The 27,783-nt window shown below is 36.6% G+C and overlaps 1 protein-coding gene and 1 long non-coding RNA gene across 2 annotated transcripts; both read right to left on the bottom strand.

Moving 5' to 3' along the window:
- Nucleotides 1–1,573: 1,573 nt before the first annotated feature.
- pdhx (pyruvate dehydrogenase complex component X) lies at nt 1,574–27,522 on the bottom strand. Its single transcript, XM_004069731.5, has 11 exons — nt 27,338–27,522; nt 23,864–23,947; nt 23,244–23,344; nt 19,130–19,326; nt 12,698–12,796; nt 9,062–9,239; nt 7,914–8,061; nt 6,308–6,366; nt 5,169–5,327; nt 3,173–3,237; nt 1,574–2,452 (listed from the first exon to the last, which is right to left on the bottom strand). The coding sequence occupies exons 1-11, from the start codon at nt 27,471–27,473 to the stop codon at nt 2,197–2,199; spliced, it is 1,482 nt and encodes a 493-aa protein (XP_004069779.1). The 5' UTR covers nt 27,474–27,522; the 3' UTR covers nt 1,574–2,196.
- Nucleotides 15,670–18,143, bottom strand: LOC144992472 (uncharacterized). Its single transcript, XR_013656448.1, has 5 exons — nt 17,975–18,143; nt 17,401–17,458; nt 17,197–17,258; nt 16,290–16,385; nt 15,670–15,796 (listed from the first exon to the last, which is right to left on the bottom strand). It is a non-coding gene; the product is annotated as an uncharacterized LOC144992472 (long non-coding RNA).
- Nucleotides 27,523–27,783: the final 261 nt, after the last annotated feature.

The raw sequence follows: 27,783 nt of genomic DNA, 5'->3' as shown, positions 1-27,783 counted from the left end.
AAGAGCATTCTGTTTGCTGGCTGTCTGAAGGGAAAAGTGCTGATAAAGAGGGAAACAGGGGAGACCAGAGGAAATCCTGACCACAATGGTTGAACAAACTTGGGAATGAGATAATGTGAATGACAGCATGAGTCTCATCAACTCTGGTAATCATTTACAAAGGCTTCTAACACCATCTGTAGTTTTTGTCCCCTGATGTAAGAAATGAAAGACTTTTTGGAAGTAAATTAAAAAAAAATCTTTTATATAGTTAGACTTTTGCTTTTTAAAATTAGAATGGAAAATATGTGTTTGCAAGCTTTACTCCATTCTTTATTTTACAGCACGAGTGTTTTACCCCCCTCAACCTGACAGACTGTTCAAAGGAGATAGTGTATGGATGACGGTAAAATGAAAAATCAAGACTTCATATCTAGATTGTAAAAAATAAAATAAAAAACCTGCTTGGATTATGTCGGTTTATGGACAATGAAATACATCTCGATACATCTTATCAATGCTAGTCACCATGACCAACATCTTTATTGAACTGTGAGTCTATTAGCGCAGCAGAGTCGGCTGATCATCTTATTTGGTCTCCATAGCAACAGTCTCTCTCAGCAGCATGCTGTGTTTATGAGCTCATACCGTTCCAGCACCTCTCTCCAAAAGTGATTTAGTGACACTTTATTGTAGAAATTTAGCTCACTCACTAAACATTTCAGGAATATAAAATCCATTTTCTGCCTTTTCATTCAACTTGGTGACAAGTCTCGCATGGATTTTACCATCTTTCACTTGCATCTGATTTGATCTTAAATTTTTAAGCAGTGCCAAGAAAAAGTAAGCTCGGTAACCAACAGTAAAAGGAGAATAAAAAGAGATGAGCATTAACTTGGCTAAAGGATGTTATATTTTCTTAGGTATCTGGCAGAAATGTTTGCTTTTCCAGTTTTAAAAAAGATGCTTGCTTTTAGTTTGAGTATCCTTTTACCCTGGCAACTTCTGCTTTGGATAACAGAAGAGTGAACATACTGTAAAAAAACAGCTGGTTACTGCCAACTGCCTCATATAGCCATTGCTGTTTCTGTCTGCTCCAGAAGGAACTGAAACTTAAACCGATTCCACAGCAACCACGGAACAAGAAATCCTCACTCCAAACCCACTGAAAGAAGTCAGAGGAACGAGGGGAAACCTATATATTTTTAAAACTAAAGACTCAGTAAATGTATTTATTCAAAAACAGGAAGTGGAGTGTCAAAATAAAACAATTCCCTCGACATCAATATTTCATGATAAATAAAAAGAAAAATATGCAGAACTACACTACTATATACAAGAAGTACTTGGAAGATTTTTCTTTAGCATATCTAGGACACGCTTTGGCTGATTGATAATGTTGCACATGGAAACTAATGTGCATCTGCTTAGAGCAAAGATAAACATCTGTCAGAGTCGGACCTGTCCACTCAATCTGGAAAGCAATTACCCTAATTGGTTTTAGTTAAAGATTATGTAATATGTTAGAGTCAAATTAAAAATGGAGAAGGCCATGGCTGATTTCTTTAGAAGACATACTCCACAAACACAAAGATCAGATGGTTGAACAGGACTTTTATTGCTTGGACAGAGTTTAAGACAACAAAACCAAACCTGATGTATACATGTGGACCAGAAGGAGATGTTTCTTTATGTGTGATTCTGAATAAATTTATAAATTTGTTCACATACTAAGTTTACTTTTATAATGAGCAACAATAAATGCTGCTTTACATGGATTTTACCTGCAGTGTCACTTATGTTAAATAATAAATATCTCACAAATTTACATGAGGAGACTTCACCAATTTCACGTTTACGTTTAGTGAAACAACTTTCATGAAGTCTGACCTGGAAATTGAAGAATTACTTCTTTATATACACAACACCCGTGTGATGGATCACATTTGCCGTCTTATCTTTCATGGTAGAATGTGGAACCACTGCACAAGCCCTTTAAATTTAGGGAGAAATCCATTTCCACTCCAAAAACTTGCGGACAATAAGCAGAGAGGCCACAAACTTAAGTTCACAGTATGTACACAACCTTATTTAAAGCCTTAAAGAAAGGACAGACACAAACTGTTTCAGCTCCTTGCTTGTCAAAAGACATAGCTTGAGACCTTTTCAAATTTTCTCTTATCTTTCCCCTCATCTTTGTTTTTTTTTGTTTTTTTTTTAAGCGAGGGCCATACGCTGTGGTTGTTCTAGATTGGCACGAAATTGATCAAGAAACCGAGACGCTAACTCGTCATCCACAAGTCGTCCGTCGCTGGACATGGTTACTGTCATGAGCTGCCGCGTGTGCACGGTCTGATCCTCTTCCTTCAGCTGCAGCTCAGCCCGGGAGGTCCCGACAGCCAGGATGCAAGCCTGAGGAGGGTTGATGACGGCACTGAAGCCGCTGATTCCAAACATGCCCAGGTTAGATATGCTGTCAGACAGGAGAGGAAACGATCAATCTGTTCAATCCACAGTCAACAGTCAACTGTGAGCTTGTGTTATTATGATTGCAGCCAATGGCATTATTACTGATACTAAATGAACTAAAGTGACACTAAAATAGTACTATTTTAAACAATAAATACTGAACAGGTAAAAGTGAAGATGTCCAATGTCTATGATTTCTACCGTGTATTGTAGTCATAACAGGGGCTAGGTTTTTTTAAAGTCTATCAGTGAAAAAGGGTAAATATGAAAAGCAGGAATGAGACTCTAAACATACATCTTCAGAGTGACAAAGAAAAAAAGACTGCATCTGGTTAAAAATGTATCGCATCCGCCTGACACAGAAACCTCATTTGTGTGTAAATGGAACCATTCCATCTAATGGGTAAGAAAGGAATTTTCCCAATTTACACTTCTCTATTTTTGGCCCAACAACTGATGGCTCTTGTCCCCCAAAACCACATTTAATTCTGGCTCCAATGAAATGTAGAATGAGCGTGGCACTCTGGCTGTTAAACTCTAATCAAGTCTTACAAGCTGATATTTATGCTGCTATTTATATTAATGTTGTCATTTATTAAAGATTTATCACGGGATTATGAGACGATCAATACAGTCTCTAGAAATACACACATCAGTGTGTATTTCTGTCAATGCATTGACAAACTACTACTAACAGATTTTTGCCTCGGCTGACTTGTCTTACCTGAACGAGCCTCCTTGGTATTCCTCAGGAAGAAGTTTGCCATCTCGAGCTTTTTGAGCCAGTGCCTGTGAAAATATTAATATTAAATAATAATAACTAATGCTACTTTTAGTACATTTTTATGATAGTTTGAAGTGGGTGACTGATATCTGAAAAGATCAAAAAATGGAGCTAAAATACAGGTTATATTAAATAACCGTGTTTGAATTAGATTCAATTCAATCCAATTTTATTTGTATCGCCCAAATTCACAACAACAGTTGTCTCGATGGGAAAATAGTTCAATTTTCCACAACAAATGTTGGTTTTAATGACAACCACTGGGCGTGTGCATCAGTAAAATTAGAAAGGGGAATTGACGGCACCCAAAGGGGAAGACGAGGCCTCTGAAAGTAATGCGCTTTCCTTCAGGTACAGAGGACTCGCGTTTTACAACAGCACAGCTCAGACTGGAACATCTGCCTGTTAAACTGTAAAAGATTGATCATGGTTTGATCTACACTTTTTATACCAAAAAAAAACAACAAAAAACAAAACTAAAGACAAGCTTTTACCAAGAAGTAATTTGAAAACTGAAAAATAACAGAGCCACTGAAAATCAAACTCAGCTATTGATAAAATAAAAAGAAATTGTATAACATGAAAATAATCGTTTGAAAGCCAATTTTCCCTAAATAAACAGTTGAATCAAACTTTTGCACAATAGCGAAACGGTCTAATGCAACTGTTGCAAGGAGTCACCGCATGAACACAAAGTTCAGGCTGAGTCACAGGATGTGCCCTCAATGCGGCCCACAATAAAAAAATTGGTTAACCTGCTCTTCTTCCTCACACCAGAAATCTATACATTTCTGACACTAAAAAGGGATTCAAGGATAATAAGCAACAGTGTTTTTGACATAAAAATATAGATGCATATCCTATGGGATAGCTTTTGGTTAACCTAAAAGGCATTTTAAAGACCCACTCAGATGAAAATGATGTTTTTGGTGTTTTTAACATGTTCTTGTAGCATTTTTCCGATGATGAAGGACATGTATGAAGAAAACTTAGCTTTAAATTGTATTTCTGAGTATTCAAATCCTAATGAATCAAGAGCAGACAATAAAAATGCAGTTCGGAAAAGAGTGCATCTGTGACATAGAAACTTCACTGAGAAAGCCACAAGCTCCCTGCTCTGCTCCATTCTGACACATTCACTTGCAAACGACTACATTTATGTAATTTCTAATGAACTACTGCCCCTCTGCAGAAATTATGTCCCAGAAAAAGATGTTGTTTTTTTATTTTTAGCTAAAAATGGCATAATTATCATTAAAAGACCACTGGGAACGCTTTTACAATTGATCAAACTACGATCAGAGTGGGACTTTAATGGGCATATACCGTCATATTCTTAAGCCCTTTTATATTAAACTTTATGATATGTAGTATAAGTATACTTTTGTGTGTTGAGGAGCAAAATCAATCCCACTTTCTCTCCATAAATTCAGACTCAACCTGTTTGTAATTTCTCTTTGCAAAAGCCACGTTTTCCTTCCCTACATTTTTTTTTAGCAAATGCTACACAGTGCTGCGCAACACTCTGATGTTTGATGACAGGTCACTGAAGGGGTAAAGCCTATTTTTATCCTGACTTTTAGACTATCATCATTTTCCTATTTGGAAATGACGAGACACTGTTGACCTGTGTGGGACGGTAAGTGTGCATCAGCACATGACAATTGTACGCAGCTGTTAAACGAGAGCGACACAAAACGATGGCCGCTGTTGCATTGTCCTCCATCTGAGGTCCGGGACAGGTTAAGCCTGCGACCAAACAACCTGGTAATGAAAGTCTAGGACTAAAGTAGCTGCACACCGGCGAGCAACATAAAATAAATAAAAGTCAAAAGCGAAGTTCTCCCTTTTCCTGGTTTTGGTTTGCACTCAGATCTGTTTGTAAGAATAAAACGGCCACTGAACGGCCTCCCACCCCCATCTGTTCCATCTGTACCTTAGCTTGAGCTGAGATCTCCTGCACCCCTTTGTTAGCTGCATCCCTGATAATAGGAGTGATGAGGCCTCGGTCCGTCGCCACAGCAATCGAGATGTGGACTGAATCGAGCGCATGGGGTCCATCACCAGACCAAGTCACATTCACCTCTGGCATTTGCTGAAACGAAAAATGAAAGGACAAAAAAAGAATGGCATAAACACAAATCCTGACTAGTACTGCATAATCTGTGACAGTTTCATGATCGTGGATAAACTGTGGTGCGGTAAAAAACCATTGCTTTGCCACGTCTATAACCTTTTGCATCACATAAAACCTATTAGATTGGGTAGAGGATGTGAAATCCATACATTATACATAGTGTATGATGAAGCAGATGTTTTGATGAGGCCACTTCTTTAATTAAGTAGAATAGATATGAAAATAGGAAACTACAACACTGAAGAAGTCTATGGGAAGAATTAATTCAAACCTCTCCAGTTTACTACATGTTGTAAAAGTACGGGAAGATGTGCCACAGGATGGGAGTATTTTGTGGGAAAGTGTGCCGACCTACGGAAAGCCTTGTTGTTCTCCTGTATTTCATATTAGATGTGATACACGTTTTCACATTTTTCTTAATGTGGAAAATTAATAAGAAAAATTTATGTAACTATTTGTTCCCTAAAAACTACAAATTAATAGAGACCGGCTTTTAATGTTGACTGGAAAATATAACCTTTAGGTATAATAAAAAAAAAACTGGCAAAGTGTATATAATATGTAGTGTATATAAAAGTGTATATAAAAAAATAAATAAAATAAAAAAACATACAAAACAAGCATTAAAATTCATGTGTGGCCAACATGAATTTCGATCAATTATTGTGCTTTGTCCCTCGTAAATACATGCAAATAATATCAGCCTTTAATAAAACTACAAAGGTTTTAACTAAACGATAAAAACTGTAAACATCCCAATCAACATTCAAATTTGATCAACTGAAGATTAGATTTATGACAAATTCCTCTGTTGAATCCCTAAAACAAAAATAAAAGTTAGCAGCTCAATCCTAAAAAAGCAAACTAACGTGAGATTGTCCATCTGTTTACTGAAAGATCAAACTTCTAAAGAATAATAGATTTGAAATATTACTTACTTTTAGAGTAACAGCGGCTGCTTTGATAATAAAATCATTGACAGACACTTTGATTTGCTCTGGAAGAAAAAAACAAAGGAGAAGGTGATCAATGAAACTTCCTGAGGGTCCCATGAAAAGAAAATTCTGGGTTTTGTGCATATTTGAAATCATGATAGCCAAACATTTTCCACAAGGTTTAAAAAAGACGACATAAAAACATATGTTATAATGATAATTCTGTAATTGATCTTTTTTTAGGTCTGCCCCCTTCCTGGGTCTCCGTGATAGAAACGGGCCTTGCAGGTTTGGACTGGACCTTCCTGCCAACTTGTGCTTTCACCAGACAGTTATGAATGCTGCTGGAAGAATGCGTAATGAGCTAGCAGCATGAAACGGCACTGCTCCCGAACAATGAAAGGCCGCAAAAACAACCAGCAAGCGAATCCCCAAGTACACAGAGGCCTGCTAATAGGTCTGGAATGGTCGTCCCGTTTCCCGTCACAGAGCCAGCTCCCAGAGAGATTTACCTTTCCTCAGCACAGGGAGAAAACCTATGAACAGCGCTTATTTTAAAATAACTGCTTCTGTTAAATGTAAACATGTGCTGGCTTTTCCTAGTTCTTATTTTCTTATCTCTTTTAAGGAAATGCATTAAAAAAAAGGTGGTGTCCATATAACATCAATAAAGTTCCCCTTTCAGCTTACTTTGGAAATCGGCTCTCCCTTTCAACACTTCCACCCTAATGTCTATTTCCCAACAAGTTCCCTTTTAAAAAAACAACTACTGTCATGAGGAAGTGAGGCTAAACAAGTAAAATGTGGGAAAAATTGATTCAAATCTTCAGTTTTGGGTGTCAAATTATTGAAAAAAAAGTATTATCAGTAACTTCATTGATCATATTATTATAACACTCGTATTACATTATTTTTTAAAGCCTTAAATAACAGTTTTTTTAAATGAATTTAACAGCATCTCATATTTTAATTTTACAATTTAGACAATTTTCTTGATAACTGGTTCAATTTCACAGGTATTAACTTATGTACAGCTTATCTAAAGCCCAACCACAACAATTTAATTGGGTAACATGTAATTACTTAGCCTCTGTGACGATCTTAACATTCAAACTGATGTTTTCAAGGCTTGTAAAACTTAATGACGACTTAGAATGAAGTTTGTTTTCTAAAAACAAACAAACTGCGGGAGTACAACACACTTCATTTAGTGTGAACATGAGGATTCTCCCACTTTTAGGAAAATGGCCAGGTGATTTTAGCTTTTCCCTCCTGAACTTTGTAAAGCCACCAGTATGCTCCATATAGCAAATCCCTAACTGCTTCAGATAGGAGATCTTAGTTAAAACAGTAAGTAGCAGCCAGGTTCTGTAAATAAACTACAGTAGACAAAATTAAACAACTGCATTTAGACTAGTTTCTGCCAGTAAGTGTATTTAGCTATGTTAGCATAGTGGGGTTTTTGTTGCCTTGCTTGATGCTTCAATGACCTTTTCTGTTTTAGGTTCAAATTTCTGAGCTTCAACAGCTATGTGAAAACCTAATTTGACAAAAATCAATAGTCTTGATTTTATGTAGGAGTTGGCTTCATGTGTCAGTTGGTTTTCACCTTTGGCCAGATCTTTACGGAGCTTAATGACGGCAGCCATGTCACAGTCTATGGAGGCGTATGCATGTGGGATGGTGGTCTTTGATTGGGTCAGTCTTTGAGCGATCACACGCCGCACGTTTGTGGCTGGGACTTCTGTGAAGGTTCCCTGTTGACCATGAGAGGAGAAAAGAACTTTTACATTTGTTTTTTTCCATTCATGATTGAATGAATGAACTAAAGTAAAAATTAACCCTTGAACCAAGTCAGTAAAAACTAAAAAAAAAGAAAAAACTAACAAAAAGTTCATGTTTTTTAAGAAATACAGTGGGGAAAAAAGTATGTAGTCAGCCACCGTTTGTGCAGGTTATCCCACTTAAAAAGATGAGAAAGGCTTGTGATTTTCATCAACTATGAGGGACCAAATGAGGAAAAAAATCCCATTGTCTGATTTTTAAAGAATTTATTTGTAAATTATGGTGGAAAATTAGTATTTGGTCAATAACAAAAGTTCAACTTAATACTTTGCTGCCATTGCAAACAAAGACTATATAACAGTCAAACATTTTCTGTAAGTCTTCACATGGTTTTCTCAAACTGTTGCTGGTATTTTGGCCCATTCCTCCATGCAGATCTCCCCTAGAGCCTAGAGCAGTGATGTTTTGGGGGTGTCGCTGGGCAACACAGATATTAAACTCCCTCCAAAGATTTTCTATGGGATTGAGATCTGGAGACTGGCTAGACCACTCCAGGACCTTGAAATGCTTCTTAAGAAACCACTCCTCGTTGTGTTTGGGATTGTTGTCATGCTTGAAGACCCAGCCATGTTTCATCTTCAGTGCCCTTGCTGATGGAAGGAGGCTTTCCCTCAAAATCTGACGATACATGGCTTCATTCTTTGCTTTACACAGATCAGTCATCTTGATCCCTTTGATTAAAAACAGCCCCAAAGCATGATGTTTCCACCCCCGTGCTTTTACAAAAAGTTATATTTTGGTCTCATCTGACCAAAATTACAGGCCTCTCTCATTTTTTTAAGTGAGAGAACTTGCACAACTGGTGGTTGACTATGGTAAATACTTTTTTGCCCCACTGTATGACCATTTTAAGGAAAAAGGCAGAACACATAAATGTATATATTTTGGTATAATAAAGTTCAAATAACTCACTGGTGCTCCGGGCTTCCCTGGTACAGACAGAGGGGGGATGTTCGGTCTGCTGCCTGGAGGTGGTGGGGGACCTGTGGGGGTGTGGGTGGGTCTCTGAACAGGAGTTGGGACAGTTGCCGTGGCAACAACTGGTGTTGCTTTGGGTGGAGGGGACGCCTTTAAAAGATTCAATGCATCTCTGGAAAAAAACACAAAAAACAGCAAAAGGAATTTTCAGGGTTTATGCCGTCACTTGTAGAATAATTATTATCTGGGGCAACAATATATAGAAAACGTAAACCTTTGCAAAGGCAATACATTTTAAGCCAATATTGCAAATTGTATTTTCTAGTTTTATGTCTTCACTCTATTTTCCATTTTTTCTTTACACTTCAACAGGCAAAAGTTACTTCAGGTCATCTGCAGAAGGTTGGATGCCTTGATCATTTAATACTCAATCAGCTGCAACAGAATCATCTGCACAGAAGGGCAGGCTTGTTCAATTTCTTTTCCTCATGCTAGGCATGTCCAAAGTCCGGCCCGCGGGCCAAATGCAGCCTGCAAGCTTCTGTCACAAAATCAGTCAAATGGGCCCCGGCACCTTCTAAGAACTGTGTGTAGGATATCTTGATAATGATTGGCTAAATTGTTAATTAAATGAGTGGTTGTAAACCCGTGCCAACAAGCGGCGGCTACCTGACCTTCAGGTCCTTAAGGGTTCAAACGGGAAGAACTCTTGTTACTTTAATCAAACCAACAGTGATTTGAACTTCTGAATAAGGAAACTATTGTTATTTTGCTGTTCACATGATCTAAATTTAGAAATTTAGAAAAAAAAAATGTAACATTTTAAATGAACCTAGATTTGATGTTGACAAAAGGTTTTTTATCCAGAAAGACTATTTTTATAGCTTTATTTCTGGTGTTCAAATATGAAATTCACAGTAATTTATGTAATCTACTAAAAATCTACTTTGAAGTATACCATTCCAATACAATTTTCATTGAATAGTTAATTTGCATTTAATGTTATTATTCAAAGAAGGCTGGCTGAATGCTTGGCCCCCTCACACATTTTTACCTTCTTAAATCTCGCCCTCTTTGTCTAAATTTTGGTCACGCCTGCCTTTAGCCTCCTTTCATCTGGCGTACTGAGCACTAGTGATAATTCACTGCTGAAAATGTGCAATAAAATACAATAGACTGGGTTCTTTCAGGATCTTATTAGATGCTCTAAATTAAGAATTCCCAGTTGAAAGAGTACAAGACATAAAACTTCAAATAATAAATGATACGCCAGCAGTCAACTGGCACAGAAAAGCAGTAGATTAATTTGTTTGTGAGCTGAAAAGAATAGGACAAACAGTTCTGTTGGTAAAAGATGACGGAACTAGATAGGACCAATATAAAGCACTAAACTGGACCTGGATCAAATTTCATATACATTTTGGTTTTAAGAGCAAAACAAATTTAAAGGCGGAGCTCATAGGTGCCTGAAGCTCTGTGCTTATGGTTCACTGGACTTTCCTCCATCTATCCACGCACAGGACCACTGGTTGTTACTGAACATGCCATGCAGCTACAAACAATCAAGCCTCCTCCCTCTACGAGGTTCTCTTTAACGTCCTGTGGACTCTGGATTTTTAATTTCCTTTTAGCGTCCCAGCTCCGCCTTTTCTCTGATCTTGGATATTACCTTACTAAACTGAGAGGACTAGACTAAATGTTTGATTACAGAACAACTGAGGTTCCGTTTAATAACCCAGATGTAAACTTTTGAACTGTACCACATATTGCAGGAATAATATTTATTACAAAGATATATTTCTCATCTTCTGTAAATACTAAACACTGTCATATGAATTATTAATGAACATACAAAGTTTGTATCTTAAGAGAAAAAAGAGTTTTGGCTGCAGCAAATGCAAGAAAATCTGTCAAATGTTTCAAAAATAATCTTCTTTTGGGGTTGCTAGCTAGTGGTTGAACACTGATGAGCTGCACACCCGACTGCCAAGTCAAAGGAGCTCATGAAAGGGAAAGAGAAGGTGACTGGAATATTAAAAAGGGGCAGAGGCAGCTCTTAAATGTCCAAATGCTGACAAAAGACCCCAGACACAGAAACACAGCTTACCTCCTGCAGCCATGTGTGAGATCAGAGGGACGACAATGTGCTAAAGAAACTTCAAATTAAAAAAAAAAAAAATTTAAAAAAAATGTATGGTGCACAACATAAATGAATGTAATAATCTAATATTCAAGTGTGGATCAATGTAGACAAGACAAGGTTAGAAAGGTTAAAGAATTAACATAAAAAACCACAAAGACAGCCCCATATCAAAGACAGTAAGAAAAGATGCAGGCCAGATTCTTAATAATAAAAATATTGGCATCACAGGACTTCACTTCTGGCAGCAGTTTGCTTGTAAAAGCCGTATCTGCACTGTTTAAAATAACATTTTCCCAAACAGACAATTGTACTTAGAGTTAAAAACATTTTTGATTATAGTAACTGCAATACTTAAAATGTATGATTTGTAACCATTTTGCATAGAAAATTATTTAAACATAAATTTATATCTTGCTACTGAGTTGTTATTAAAAGTAACAATATTATTACAGCTAGAGATATAGGCTTATGAATCATATTAATACCCAACAGAAACATAACATGTTTCACTTGATTATAAACCTAAACAAATGACTTCAGCCAAAAACAATGAAACCTTAAAACTGCACTAACCTTTCCATTTTATGATGTAATCATAAAATCAAAAGTTTTATGAGCTGATTTAACTTTTTTAACCCTTTGCCAATAAGAAAAAGGCGCATACAAACCACAGGACAATTGATTAGCTAGTTCAAAATGTTAAATATATTAAAGTTATAACTTAAATATTAACATCAAATTTTTTTAATGATCTTTTTTATTATTGTTTATTGTATTATTTTGACATTCTTTTATTTAAAATATGATAACAGTTCTTATTAAGAAAGCCTGTGTATGACACAAAGAAATACCTTCTGTATACAGTGTTTGAATAAGCAACTTCTGCACATCTTTAAGACACACACGAGAGCATGTTTTTGTGTGTGGTCACCTGAGCCGGGGTTGCTATAGTGACAGAGGTTCATTAATGACTTTTCCCAACACGTCGTTAAGCGGGTAACAAGAACATTCAATCAGATCCCCGGTGACAGCAGCAGGTATCCCAGCTGTTTGTTTGTGAGCCACTCCAAAAAACAGAGGTAGCAATGTTCAAGAAAAGAAAAATCACTCAAGGAAAAAAACATTATTTTTCTTATGCGTGTCAATAGTTTGATTTTCAACTGCGAGGGCAACAAGGGATCAATCAATTGTATAAAACATACAGACAATATTCAATTACAGTAAACCACAAGTATATATATATACACACACACATTTACTCCAACCTTCTAGTCAGAAACTGTATGTCATGTATATTTCATATGCTCCTATAAATCTACAAACAAAAGGTGGATAATAGAGTCAAGAACCGAGGGAGCAGTTCATCTTTGTTGTATCTAACAAAACACAGCAGCTAGTACGATTCAGATGATACCATTTAGTTTCACTGTCGCCTTAACATTTAATCCAATTTTTGTTTTTTTGTGTGATCCAGTTTAAAGACTCACTCTTTTGTAATGAGTCCTCTTGGTCCAGAGGGTGTGGCCAGTTTTGGGTTAATACCATGGGTGTTGAGAATGTGTCGTGCTGCTGGACTTAAACGTAACCTGAAACAGAAACACAAGGGTTTTTTTTTTTGCTTTACCCATAGATGCAAACACCACGTTTTTTTGCCCAATGGCTGGATATTTGAGTACAGAAGAATCTCTGCGGATGTCTGGATAAGTTGTATGAACTCTCACCTCAGAGGTTAAGAAAAGAAGCCAGACTTATGAGGGGCCGTATAAGACATTATTTATTCTGAACCATTCACATTCATACATTCTTGCTCTCACAGTCATATATACTCTCTTTCGCATACATATATTCTCTTACGCATCCATATATTCTCTCTCTCACATTCATACATTCTTGCTCTCACAGTCATATATACTCTCTTTCGCATACATATATTCTCTTACGCATCCATATATTCTCTCTCTCACATTCATACATTCTTGCTCTCACAGTCATATATACTCTCTTTCGCATACATATATTCTCACTTGCACATCCATATATTCTCTCTCTCGCATGCATATATATTCTCTTACGCATTCATATATTCTCACTTGCACATCCATATATTCTCTCTCTCGCATGCATATATATTACTTTACACATACATACATTCTCACTCTCATTGTCACTCTTAAAAAAGAATGTATGTATGTGAAAGACAAGTATATATGAACGTGTGAGGAAGAGTTTATATGTGTGTGTGAGAGAGGAGTATGCATGAAACGGAAGTTACTTTGCATGAAAAGGAAGGCACTTTGAATGAAAAGGAAGGCACTTTGAATGAAAAGGAAGGCACTTTGAATGAAACGGAAGGCAGATGATTTCTCGTGCTCTGATTGGACGAGAGGCCGCCAACTCCCATTTTGAACAGACGCTAACACGAACCAATAAGAAGGCCATCGGAACCTTAAGAAATATTTTATCTTCACCTCAAGTGGTCACAAATCTGTCTGCATCTCTAGAGACACAAAGGAATGTCTCAAATACCAATAATGGTAATAGAAGTGCCACCGAAACAGAAAATCCGTATCCACCTTATTCCTAGCCCCCATGAGCCTTTGCGTGAATTATGGGCGACACTTCCTGTAGACGCTGGAACACGCATTTACATTAAAACAAATTCCTCTTGTTTTCGATCCATAACTACATATAAATGTGGGAAAACCAGCTGTCATTTCTTAAAAAAGGCAACGGTGAGGTGGAGATGAAATATTTGTTAAGGTTCCGATGGCTGCAGGACCCCCGTGGCTACTTCTTGCCGGTTCGTTTTTAAAAAAAAATAAACTTTATTAACAATATCTTGCACATACAAAATACCAAACACAAAACTCCACTGTGTGCAAAATACAATCTTCACGTTCGCCATGAGAATGAACAAAAAAACATAATGATAACCATGTAAAACAGGTTATGCAAAAAGAAAACAAAAATAATGAGGCAAAGGAATCTGTTAAAGTTTCAGGAGAGACCATGTTTCAACTGTTCTGACAGCTTTTTTGTTAGTGGAAGATTTAATACTGTTCACATACAAAACCATTTCTTTCTGAAAAACATAAAACACGGTTTTTTTGTTGGCATATTTACACTTGTGTATAAAGTATTTAGCCATAATTATAAGTAAATTAACTACATGTATTTTTTCTGCATTAAGTCTTTCTTGTGTAAAATATCCAAAAATAATATGCTCGTAAAATAATCTATAATCTTCACATAGATGAGTTCTTATAAAATGTATCACATCTTTCCAAAATAGTTGAGTGAAAGAGCAAAACCAAAAAAGATGAGGCACAGTTTCCGGTGAGGAATGACAGAATGAACAGTTTATGTCCAGATCTTTTTTAAACTTAGTAAAGAAATGTTTCACTGGATAAAATTTGTGAAGAATTTTGAAAGAAATTTCTCTGATTTTATTGGTGATGAAATACTTTTGTGGCAGGGTCCAAACCTTTTCCCACTGAATTCTACATCCAAAGCTGTTCCAGTATGAGATAACATACGGTTTTGTGGCAATCTCATTTTGAAACAGAGAACGGATACTTTGATTATTCCTGCTAGCTAAAAAAACATACCTTTCCACAACACAAGTCTGTTAATTTGGGATTTCTTGCTTGTTCATGTTAGCGTCTGCACTGTAATCCCTAGCGAGTTGACTGAACTTAAAAATTATTTTGTAACAGATTACGCAACAGTTAAGTTATATTATTAAAACTTTTAAGTTAACATTTATTAAAATTCATATTGTCAGTTGTCTTACATTTGTATTATTTCATATAAAAAATATTAAGATTCCTCAACTTATAAAAGAGAGATTATTTACTTAAAGTTTTTAATATTTTCCAACTAAAAAACGCTTTAACTAACTATATTTTTATATTACTCAACTCATAAAATATGTAAAATTCACTCAAATGCTTTATAAATTCTTTAACTCATTAAATGTGTAGCATTGAAAATATTTAAAATTCTTCAGCTTAAAATGTATTCTAAACAGAGATATTGATACTGCCCCACTACATTTTAAAGGCTAGCATTGATAAAAACCAACAAACGTGAAGGCCACACAATAGTGATTGCTTAATACACTTTTTTTAATTGCTCTTTAAAAAAAAGCACAAATATCAAGAGGATGAAGAAACAATAAGTGCAATAAAACTGCATTATAAGAGTGCCACACAACATATTGACAAAAAGAGTTGGTTTTGTATTTTACGGCAGAAAAAGCAAATGATCACAACAAAACACATTAGTTACATAACACTTAAACCAACAAATAGTCCATTCTGGAAGACTCACTCAACGAAACATTCTTCAGCGTCAATAAATGTCCTTTCAGTGGTTTGCTGTCCTCAAGGCTCAAGACAGCATTCTGAATAAATATGAAGGCAAGTTCAAGTTTTTTGGGGTGCTGTAGGTCCAGAGCATAGATGTCCCCGAAGAGTTAGAAGAGATTAGTCAGCCAGATCTGTGGGACCACTGACGGCAGCATCCGGAGCGTCACCACGACAACTGAGAAGATACCCACAGCAGTGTCTGTGAGGTCTGGTATTCTGGAAAATACAAAACAAAAAACACAGATGAGTTCAGACCCTCAAAGATATTCATCACACTAATGTCCAAAACTGACATTCCTGCCATCTGTCAATAGGAATCTTTTCATGCTAACATTCTGTTAGCTTTTAATCAACTGGCTATGATGTTTTAAGGACCAACTCCAATTAAAATTGTGTTTTTAAAAAGTTCTTTAGCATTTTTCTGAAGGAGGACATTTATAAAATAATTTAAGACTAAAGCTTCATTTTTCTTTATTCAAATAATGATGGATCAGGAGCAGAAAAGGTAAACGAAAAGGTTCCCGCTCCTTCCAATCAGGAGTCCTTGATGTTCGCCTTTCATCTTCCATCTCATTTTTAAAACCATTTAAAAATATCACTCAGTTTACAAACTACAAACAATTGCCCTATTTATTATGTCACTCAATAAAATCTCAATCAATATTAAAGGATTAGTGAAAACCATTGACAGGGAGTCGTGTGCACTTACTGTACAGGTCTTGAAGAAGTTGGAGGCATCTTCATGCAGATAAACAGGAAGTGCAAGGAGGACAAGTGCCCGTCTCATGTTCACGTCACGCTGGTCCTAAAAGAATAAAAAGAAATATCCATTACCTTTGAAGCAAATGCAGAGCAAACACTTCCAATATTTACTTAAGGAACTTTAAGAAATAATAAAATGATACCTTTTCTAGATGTCTATTTCTAGTAAGAGGACAATACAGTGTTTATGTCATGATCCACTTCAGGTCAAAGACCCAAAGTCATTTGAAGGCAAGTTACACCGTGGCTTCTTACAGCTGTTTACAAATTATTTGTTATCCGTTTTTGAATTATGCACATTAGAAATTCACCTGGGGGTCATAAATCCTAACCAAGCTGGCCAGTTCCTGTCTGTTTTGGTGGACTTAGTCTCAGAAAAGGGCAGCTTTAAGTTACACAAACATGTAAAAACTGCACAATTTCCTCTGACTGCATCTACTCTACATAAATCCATTTCAGATCTTGACAGATGAGTTTTCATGGTTTCAAATGATGGAATGGTGCTAATGCAACATCATTTTATTATTGTAATATACTGTCATAAAGACATGACAATATTCCAAAGTGTCTCCACATACATGGCAGTGGAAACACTTTGGAATATTGGCTATGTAGTACTGCAGTATTATATGTAGTACTGCATAGTGCCAAAGTAACAGAACACAACTTGCACCTCCATTCCATTGTGCCACCTTCAGCCTGCAATCTAAATATGTTTAGTTAAATTGTAAATAATTTCAGCTCTATTTAGACCTTTGGCTAGTTAAAATGTGCATAAATGTTTCCATGCTGCCGTATAAATCTAATAATGGTAATAGTTCAGGATGAATGTATTAAATAAGTATAAAACTCACCCACTGACAGGTCTTTTCTGGTGAAATGGTGACTTTCTGGTGAACTTTCTGAAGTTCAGTATCTGAAAAAGTCCAAAAGAGATTTTTCAATGTTAAAAAATGTTTCAATTATATTCTGATCAAAAAACATTTATTGCACTACACAACCTATTGCATTTTTTGTTTTTTTAAAATAGCTCTAGACAAATAACTGAGACAAGTTACCTCGCTGGCCTTGGCGTCTACCTGGAGGTGAAACACTGAACACTCTGTAGTTCGGTACCTGAACACAACACGAGCACGTTGATTAATTTATTTTTACAAAAACCTTTTTTATAACGGAGATCAGTGATTTATAAAAGCTTAAAGCTGCATTCAAAACCCAATGCTTCCATGTAGCAACCAGGCTTAAAACTGTTGGCGGTAGCTCCTCCCACACAACCGTTAGAGGCTTTGAGTGACATTTTTGGACAAATGTCCAGCAGCAAACTTTAGCCACAAACAGAGGCCTCCAACGCGAATTTCACACGCGGATCATGTTTAGTGTGATTGCAGCATAACAGATCATTTCTACCTCTGAAAAAAAAAAAACCTCATCACTGTCGTAACTTACGGGCAGAAATGCATTTTGGGTTTGGCTCGCCATACGTCTGCTATGACAAACTAATCATGTATACATTTCCACATTAATCTCTAAAACAATCATAACACACATATGTTTAAACAACAGTAAACCACATTTACGGTAGTATAAGAGCATTTTTAAAGCATTCATTCATAAACCATGAACGATACTTACCAAATTAAATCAGGGCTGAAGACAAGACGGCACCATCAGCGATGAGGCGGATGAAAAAAAAACCCGAGGTTGGGGCGTCTTGAAGCGGGACGAAATCGCAACGCTTTGCAGAATAATAAAATGCTCGACTTTCAATTTCAAACGTCGCATACTCGCATTCGGCAAATCCAACATGGCCACCTGAGCTAACGTAGAGAAAACGAAAGACCCTCCCACCAGTACGTGATGACGTCATAACGCTACTTCACGGATCTTAAAATTTTTGAGTGCCAGATACAAATAAGCTTTAAAATATTTAGCACTGTTAAGTTAAATTTGAAAAAATCTTGATAGAGCTTAATACTTTATAGTTGAATCAACTACAAAATGACATTTAAGTTGTGTAACCTTAATAGTTATGAGTCAGTACAAGTGATAGGGTTTAGAGTGTGTTCAAAATGGGAGGTGGCGGCCTCTCGTCCAATCAGAGCACGAGAAATCATCTGCCTTCCGTTTCATTCAAAGTGCCTTCCTTTTCATTCAAAGTGCCTTCCTTTTCATGCAAAGTAACTTCCGTTTCATGCATACTCCTCTCTCACACACACATATAAACTCTTCCTCACACGTTCATATATACTTGTCTTTCACATACATACATTCTTTTTTAAGAGTGACAATGAGAGTGAGAATGTATGTATGTGTAAAGTAATATATATGCATGCGAGAGAGAGAATATATGGATGTGCAAGTGAGAATATATGTATGCGAAAGAGAGTATATATGACTGTGAGAGCAAGAATGTATGAATGTGAGAGAGAGAATATATGGATGCGTAAGAGAATATATGTATGCGAAAGAGAGTATATATGACTGTGAGAGCAAGAATGTATGAATGTGAGAGAGAGAATATATGGATGCGTAAGAGAATATATGTATGCGAAAGAGAGTATATATGACTGTGAGAGCAAGAATGTATGAATGTGAGAGAGAGAATATATGGATGCGTAAGAGAATATATGTATGCGAAAGAGAGTATATATGACTGTGAGAGCAAGAATGTATGAATGTGAATGGTTCAGAATAAATAATGTCTTATACGGCCCCTCATACAGACTTGCGTGCACACATTTGAAAAGTTTGTTGTGCTTGAAAACAATTCAGAAACTAAACACTCACGGCCCTGACGTCGCAGGTTTGGGTAAAAGAGGAGGAGATGCGGGGGTCACAGAGGAGCCAGTGGGTTCATGGGGAATCGTGGGAGCTGCAGATGGAGAATCTGGTGAGGGGACCTCAACCTGCTTCCAGTCTTGTCCTTCCTCCACCAGAAGGGCAATGAGAGTGCCAAGGGGCACATTGCGACTGCCCTCTTCCATCTACAAAAACACAAACATTAAACATGACAAACAAAAGAAACATTTTCACCAATCGTTAAATAGCAGCCACTTCAAAATGGGACACCGCCTTCTCAGCGAATTCTGCTCAAATTCCCATGAATATACTTTCAATTATTTCACTATGTGTTTTCCAAAATTGCTACAATCTAAACTAGGTTTATCTTTATAGACCAGTTTTAGCTCCTGTGCCAGGCTTTTGCGTCTCTCTTTGACCTGCATGTGCTGATCCTGGCATATCGGTCACAATGACTAAAAGGGCAGCTCCGACACAAAAGCTGGGCAGTTGTACTTCATCACTTTTGATAAGCCGTTCCATTCAGAAAACTGCTTCAAGGGGGGAAAGGTGGGAGGACAGGACATAACTTGCTGTGCTGTTGCATCACACCACTCAAGCAAAGGGCAAGGAAGTCTGCATTTGAAGGGAAATGATACAAAAATTAACTTAAGTTAATGTTTCTTTTTCAAATATGGTTGTGAATCTATATTGGAAAAAATACTAACTTTTGCTACTCCCATCTGGGTTTACTACTATGAAATACACAACGGCCCCCACATGTAGTTTTGGCTTAAGTTCTACAGCAAACGTTCTTCCTGACTCAACCTTAAGCATTTAGCCACACTTGGGACAGGCAGATGGAAATACTGGAAAACGCTTGATGTGGTTTCAGGAATTCATCCAAAGTTCCCCGTCCAAAAGAGGTGAACATGACAGCAGTTCTTGAGAAGTTTTAGCTTTGTTTATGGTCTCCCAATAGATTCCTCAAAAAAGTCTTTGAGGAATCCCGCTAAAGCTTTGAACAACAACATTTGTCTGCACAGTAAAAGAAAAGAAAGTCACTAGGAGGAAAAGTAAGTGAGAGTGTCCATAAATGGCAGCAGTATAATTGTTACTTTAGTCATTTTAATAAATCCCCCTTTTTTTGTGCTTAAAAATGTTAAGTTACCATACTTTTTACAAAAAAGCAGGAACGTTTTTTCCTAAATGAATAAAATAAACGTTTACCATAATCAGTGGAGTGCTATAAAGTATACAGGATCAAAGTACACAAAGTTATAAACCGTGCTCAAGTATAAAACAAAGATCCTAAATGAAATTCCAAAAACGGTTGGAACTTCCCACTTCATTAGGTCGACACACAGCACTGTTATAACACATGGGTGGATTCTCACAGTGAAATTGCACGGACTGTAAACAGTTTGCATCATGGGTATCTGCATAGACTGATGGCCACAGCACAGCTGAGCTCAACACTGCCATCGAATGTTTCGAGCTGTGGATATGGAAGCGACTGCAGGAATTCATTTTTATGCCAAACCACTACTTGTGTATGCCTAAAGGAGAGGATACCTGAACATGTCAAGTTATACCCCCCCCCCCCCCCCCCCCCGTGCTTATATGCATTTATATCAGATTATTACAGCAAATAACCTCCAAATGATCCATTATTTCGCTATAAGAATTGTTAGAATGTCAACTATTAGGATTCTGGTTTGTTTTGATTACTGACAGTTCCTGATTTAAAGAATTGGGTCATAAAAGATAGAAATACACAATGCAGACTTTGCATTAAGGGAATATTTTCAAGATGAAAAAAGTCCAAAAAGCCAAAGAGTATTTGACTTTCAAAGAAGAAGCTTCTAGTCCAAAAACCTTCAAGTTTGTAATCCTAACTCAACATTTTTTACTAGATTTGAGGAGAATGAAAAAAAACGAGAAAGACAAAAATGTCTGTCTGCCTTTTCTGATGCTCAAACATTTCAGTAATTCAGTCTTTGACAGAATGGTTGTTGTTGAACTAGTTTCATTAGAAACATTGAGAGTGGATTTCTTTAAGAATTAAAGAGAAACAGGACAGACTGCATTTTTTGGTAAGACATGATTTAGTTATGATCAATAGTACATGACGTCTTTAACAGAAACAGGAGTGGGGCTTCTTTCTTTGGAAGCAGAGTGCCTGCCCTTCCATTGTACCCTGTGACTCACGAACTCTCTAAAAATAAAAAGTCTTCAGATAACTCCGGCTCACCAAGCCAACTTGTTCTTTGCGGTACCTGGTGTATTAAACTAGCCATTTCCTCTTTGTGCTAGAAAGCATTTCCCTTTGGAAACTTTAGGATTCAGCTACTGAGAAAAAATGCAGAAACGTGTTCCAATTATTTGTCAATTGTATTTTCTACTAAAAGGATGAAGGACTTTCAAGGGAGGCATTGATAAAGTGTAAATAATAATTAATAACATTAGAAGTAGATTTCAGACTCGATCCACGTGGTTACACTTGAAAGGAAGCAGACAGAGGTGAGAATATTTATAGTACAAACACTTAGGTTGTGTCTGAATTCCTTCTCTACTCACTACATAGCGTGTTTACTATATTTCTCTGAATATCCTATTCCAAAATTCAGTGCCCTAGAGATATTCCAGAAATCTCTGCAAAAAAACAGAGCGTATTGATGCTCACTAGATTGGCGAATATATAGCTTATATCAGAATACAGTGGATTCATGAATAGTCTTTGTTAAATGTTCGTATTTATTACATTTTTACTTTGGGAAACAGGTGAAGTCATCTTTGGCGTTAAGAAAACAAATAAAAAGAAAGAAAGAAAAAGTAGGGAGCATGGTGTCTGAAATGCTTTTAAAATCTGGCACTATATGGTTTTCTTTAGTAGTTTAGGGAGGAAATTCAGGCATAGCCTTAGAATACAGGCAGGTGTGAGGACTATAATCTTAGCACACGTTTTGTTACCTTTTTATATTCTTAACAACGACTCTTAGGTCTATGTGTTAATCTGAGCAGGAACCATCTCCTGTTACTCCGACAGTCAGAGAAAAGTGTTGAAGGACCTAAGTAGTGTTTGACCCACAGTAAAAAAAAAAACACCTTAAAGCACGATGCATGTCTTCTGCAACCGGCCGAGGTGATTGGTCACTGGAGGATTGTATGGTTCCCTTTGAATTCAGAACCCACTGAACACCTTCAAATCTACAATAGCAACTCATGCTACCTCGCACATAAACATAAACAATATTCCCCCACATTTCCTGTTTCCTTGACCACAAACAAATTCGGTGTCACGGAAAGAGAGCGCACCACAGAGAACCGGGGGGGGGGGCTTATCTAATACAAACCATCTTTGTTTGCCAGCTAAAGCCCCTACCCCCAATTCTTGGGCGGTTGCCATGGAAACTACCTCATCCCCACAGTGGCCAAGAGAACAGAGTTAGAGAATGCAAGAGTGGAGGGTAGTGAAGTGAGAGAAATGAAAGATGCAGGACCGCAGTTTCCAACTGACAGCTGAATGAACAGTATTCTCTTATTAAAGTAATTAAGCTTGTTTGGGGTGTACACACTTAAATAAATATAATAAACAAATGCACCATTGACTAACTCAAATACTGATCTGCACAGCCATAATCGTAGGATGTCCAAAATAAAATGACAGGAACAAACAGGAAAGATATGCATCTAGCAGCAGTAAGCAAACATATTTTGTTAAATGTCTGTATTAAAGGTGCAGTTATAGAATCCTGATAAAGATTTAAGGCAACAAAAGCTCTGCAAGTATCAGTCAATTATCTAATTTTTGGGGGCAATTGGAACTGGGGTTTAGAAATAAAGGTATAACTGTAACCAGACGCATTTCAAAGTTTGCTATCTGTGCATTAAACTTTAGCAGTAGGCAATTAAACCTTAAAAAAAAGTTTAACAGGGGGGCAATCTGAGGGGTGAGCAGAACTAACGCCTGAAACATCAACAGATTTCAGATCATAATCACGTCTGCAAACCTGATCCTAAGTTGCACAAGGCCAAGTATTTTTCATAAATCATATGTCTGAAGCATAAGACTTTTCATCAGTTACGTCCTTTAAAGAGAAGTAGTGGAAGTGAAACTCACCAGTATCTTTGCCAGGATCCCATCGTCGCTGGATTCCATGGTAACCACAGCCTTATCAGTCTCGATCTCACAGAGAGCATCACCTGCTTCCACGGTCTCACCTGTCAACGCAAAGATGAATTTCAGACCATTTTCCAATTAGCTGCAGGTAGAAAATTTGGTAAAAACGCAGAAATAAGCAACAATTTTCACTTTCTTTAAGTCACAGTATATTTGTTGTTGTCCCAAACAGTTCAAATTTCTTTCACAGGTCTGGGGTAGGAGGAAAGCCTATCTTCTTCCTTTTTCTCATATATATCCAGACCCTCTATACCTTGCCCCCTAGTCACAAAGGCACATAGCAACACAGCCGAACAGCCAATCAGGTTATAGCTTTTTGTTGAAGGAAAGAGCAGCAGAGGCACCTGGCTAACATGTGCTGCTCAGCAGTGATCAACACTGTGATCTATGAGCCAATTAGTCACCAAGACCCCTCAGGCTATTTTTCTTCACACACTTCAATCGATAATATAAATGCCCATCATTTCTCACAAGCAGAAGACCTTACTTTGAGCATTAAATTTGCTCTAATTGCAAGAAAAGATTCAAATTTAGAAACAAAAAGAAATGTAATATTTTACCTTCTTTTTTAAGCCATTTAACAATGTTCCCTTCCTCCATGGTGGGGGAGAGAGCTGGCATTTGCACTTTGAGTGGAGTGACACCTAGTGGGGAAAAAAAGGCAAAACATCTTTTTAGAGTTTGTAGAAATCAGTCAGAAAAAGAATATCTTAATTTCAGAATATATTAAGTACTGAGCTTTGATATTGGCTGCAAAGAAAGCCCACAATGATAATTCTAAAAGAATCCTTAGAACAAAACATAACAATAGAAGCGTGTAGGACCTAATGTAACTTCCTAGCCAATCAGAAAATGAAAATAAATTATTTCAGCAAAACTTTTCTCAAAAACAGGAAATATATATTGGGACATAACATGAATATATCAAAAACATGTTGCAAAAATAAAATTCGTAATGAATTAGTAAAAATATGTGGCTTCTCTTCATACATTACAGAAGAACTATTCCAACAATTCAATAAAACGGAACATTTTTTTCTTGACTAGCTCTGCAAGATGAGCTGCCTTTGCTTCGAGAACTGCTTTTAATAAACCCAAACTTCTATAGAAAACTGTGTTTATGTGCTCCACACTGTAATGCTGCCATCTGCTGAATATTTAGAACAAAGGTTGTATAACTCAAGTTAAGAATTCTTCAAGAATGTATTTTTTTATTGCTAAGAAAAGCTATTTCTATGTACTGACAGTAGAATTAATGTTAAGATTTTCCGATCTCTTTTGCTAAAAGTATATCTGCTAAAAACCTGCCAGGCATTTAGCTTGTAATACACAAAGTCTTTTTAAAAGATGACATGGGGAATTTATAATGTGCTTTTAATAATTTGGTATTACTTTTTCTTCTTTTCATTATTAACTTACTATGTTTCTCCTATTCTTCTATTATGTAAAAATAAAAAGAGTCACAACCAAATCCACAAAGCTTTAAATTCCATTTATGAAGCGCTTAAAATGCTTGTGGTATACCTTCCTTCCCATCTACTGTGAATAAGCAAACGTGCCCTGTTGTAACATTTTTTGACTTTAAAACAGTTTCTAGTTCATGCAGTGGTTACCCTTTTCTGTCAAACATGTTCTGATCAGAAAACACATATTAAAAGAGCTGATGACAAAATAAGTTTAGCTTTCAGGCAAAGAGAAAAACTAGAGCAACTTAGTCATTTATTGTATACTTTCAATAAAGTTAAAAACTAATTTATTATCAGTCGGCAACTTCAAAATATACTGATTCTGTGGAGAGCCCTGCTTAAACAGTGCTCATGTTCTCATATGGTTTTTGAATACATAAACAGTTTATCGTTACATACATGTTAGTTTTTAAGTGATGTCTTTCTTTATATATTTGCAGCTCAAACTTTGGACTTTTGGATTTTTTTTTAAGCCAATTACTCAATGACAGATTCTCCTGGATTTCCTTTAACTCTTCTGGTTTGACGGAAACGCCATTGTTAGTCAACTGAAGGTTACATCAGAGATATTCCGTCTCAATATGATGTCATTGTTTATGTTGGAAATAATACCTGCTCATCCCCGGCTCCAAGCTCTATGAGCAATCCTTTCATTAGTCAGATAAAGTTGGGATCCGTTGCCATGGTCCACCCACATACCAAAGCATGGCAGCATATTAACTATTACAGAATTGCTGGATAAACTACCCGAATAAGAAATGGATTCTGATTTTATGCAGCATACCCCCTCTAGGGCTGCACGATATGAGGAAAACTTGCGATATGCGATATTAGTGATCAATATTGCGATATAATTTGCGGTATATAAACAAATAGCAAAACAACCAAAAACATCATTTCCATTTCACTGCAACAGTTTAAAAATGATACTCCAAATGACCCTCGTCGCCGCAGGAGGCAAACATCAAACATAAAAGGGCTCATCTGATTGATCAACAATGTAAACGGGTCCTTCCGATTGGTTAAATGCATAAAGGGATTTAATTCATCTGTTCAATATTTCAAGCTGCCATGAGATTGTTTTAGCACATTTAAGGTAACCATTTATTGAGATTTCCGCCGTCTTTTGAGGTATGCATATTGCACAGCCTGATGTCGCGATAACGGTACATTTGCGGTATATTGTGCAGGCCTACCCCCCTCCCGTCTTTTGCCTTCTAAAGTCACACGAGAACAGAAGGAAGAGAAACACAAAGTCAAATGAATACATGCTGTTCCTGTAACAGTCTAATGGAAACATCGGGGTAAAGTTATCTAGTTTGATGAAGCTAACCAGTTGTTGGACTGGTTCTACTGTTGTATTCTAGACAACTGCAGTCACTGCCTCATTGTTTTTGTCCAAATAACTTCCAGAAAATCAAACTTTTTTTTTTTACCTTGAATTAAGGAAAAATCTAAATAAATTAAAAGCATTTGCTGTTGATATAGACGATCTTTGATATGTACGTGACTTTTGCTAAGGGAATATACATTTACACTCTTTTTCCATTATTCTGTTCACCACTTATTGCAGAAGCAATTCTGTCAACGATTAAGACTTTATGTTTTCTGGGGTTGGTCAAATTTAGCAATCCATGCGGAAAAAACAGGGACAAATGTTTAATCTCTGTTCTAGGTTGTGTTTTCCATTTCAACACCTGTTATTATAGACAGAATTTAAAAACAAAACTGAAGATGTCATGAAATGTGCTGCTGACCTCTTGTCCAAATCATTCTTGTAAAGGAGATCTTGATCTCAGCAGGTTCTTATCTGGCTAAATAAAATGTAACAGAGACACTTCATGCTTTTTAAGGAAGGCTCAAAATCTACTTTTTGAACTTGGCTTTTAACTATAACTTGAACATTTAAATAATAATAATGAATATTTTGTGTTTTAGCAGTTTGTTCTCATTTCTTATTCATGCTCAGTGCTTTTATTAGGTCATATGTGATTATACTAGTGTAGGTCAATTTTAAATGTATTTATGTATGTATTTGGAATATTTTGTATGTATTCATTCTTTTTACATTTACTTTTAACTCCAGTGTTTTGTTTTTCTCAGGGGGGTCCTTCACTCCATCGAATGTCTCTTCTCTGTAAACAGGGTCATTGCAGATCTGCTCTTTATGCTTTTTTCATTTTATAATATTTCACTATGGTGGGTGTGTAGGAGGTAGGGAGGGTGAGGGCATTCTTTTTTTCTATTATTATATTACATAGTTATTATTATTATTATTTTATTCTGTTTAGCACTTTTGTGTTGGGCTGTGAAAAAATACTTTATAAATAAAGTCTGTATTTGACCCTGCCTTTACAACAGTTTCTAATTCTTCACTTAAAGAAAACACAAAATATGTTTATAGTAAGTTTTCAACAGAGACTTCTGCATCCTTGTTCGTTTTGCAGTATATTCAAATAAATTACAAACTAGAAGAAATTACTAGTAAGTATCCCCCCCAAAGCAGCTACTGTTAGCTTATATGATCCGACACCGAATCTATTCCCGTGTCTTTCGGTTAACACTCACCAAGCGCCCATGGTGAATGAAAAAACTGTCGAACTCGGTCCTGGAAATAATGTGTGGGACATATTGATTTTTTAAATTGGTTGAATCTGAGCCCAAGCAGAGCTCCCTGACGACCCAGGCGCAAGGAGACCGCCATGTTGCTGTCCTCCCTCGTCCAGTCCGTAAATTCTGGCTTTGAGAATGCCTGATGATAAATTATCGTGAAAAAATGTGCACACATTTTGCGTTAAATCTTTTTTGTTGAAAAACTATTAAGATATAAATAGAAATTAAACATCTACTGGTGTGGTTATAAAAATTGAATATCAAGTGATTGGTTAAATAACTCATAATGAGCAGGCAACAAAGATTGTTCTTTAAAGGACCTTTCATTTTGGTTTTTCTTCGGGTGTCTTGGCAGCCGTCAAATCAGATTGCGAGAGCAATATTGCCCCCTATAGGATTGG

The sequence above is a fragment of the Oryzias latipes genome, chromosome 6, assembly GCF_053564925.1.
Source record: "Oryzias latipes strain Hd-rR chromosome 6, Olatipes_Hd-rR_3.1".
Classification (NCBI taxonomy): domain Eukaryota; kingdom Metazoa; phylum Chordata; class Actinopteri; order Beloniformes; family Adrianichthyidae; genus Oryzias; species Oryzias latipes.
Note: the sequence above shows the minus strand (reverse complement) of the source record. Positions and strands in the feature narration are given on the sequence as shown.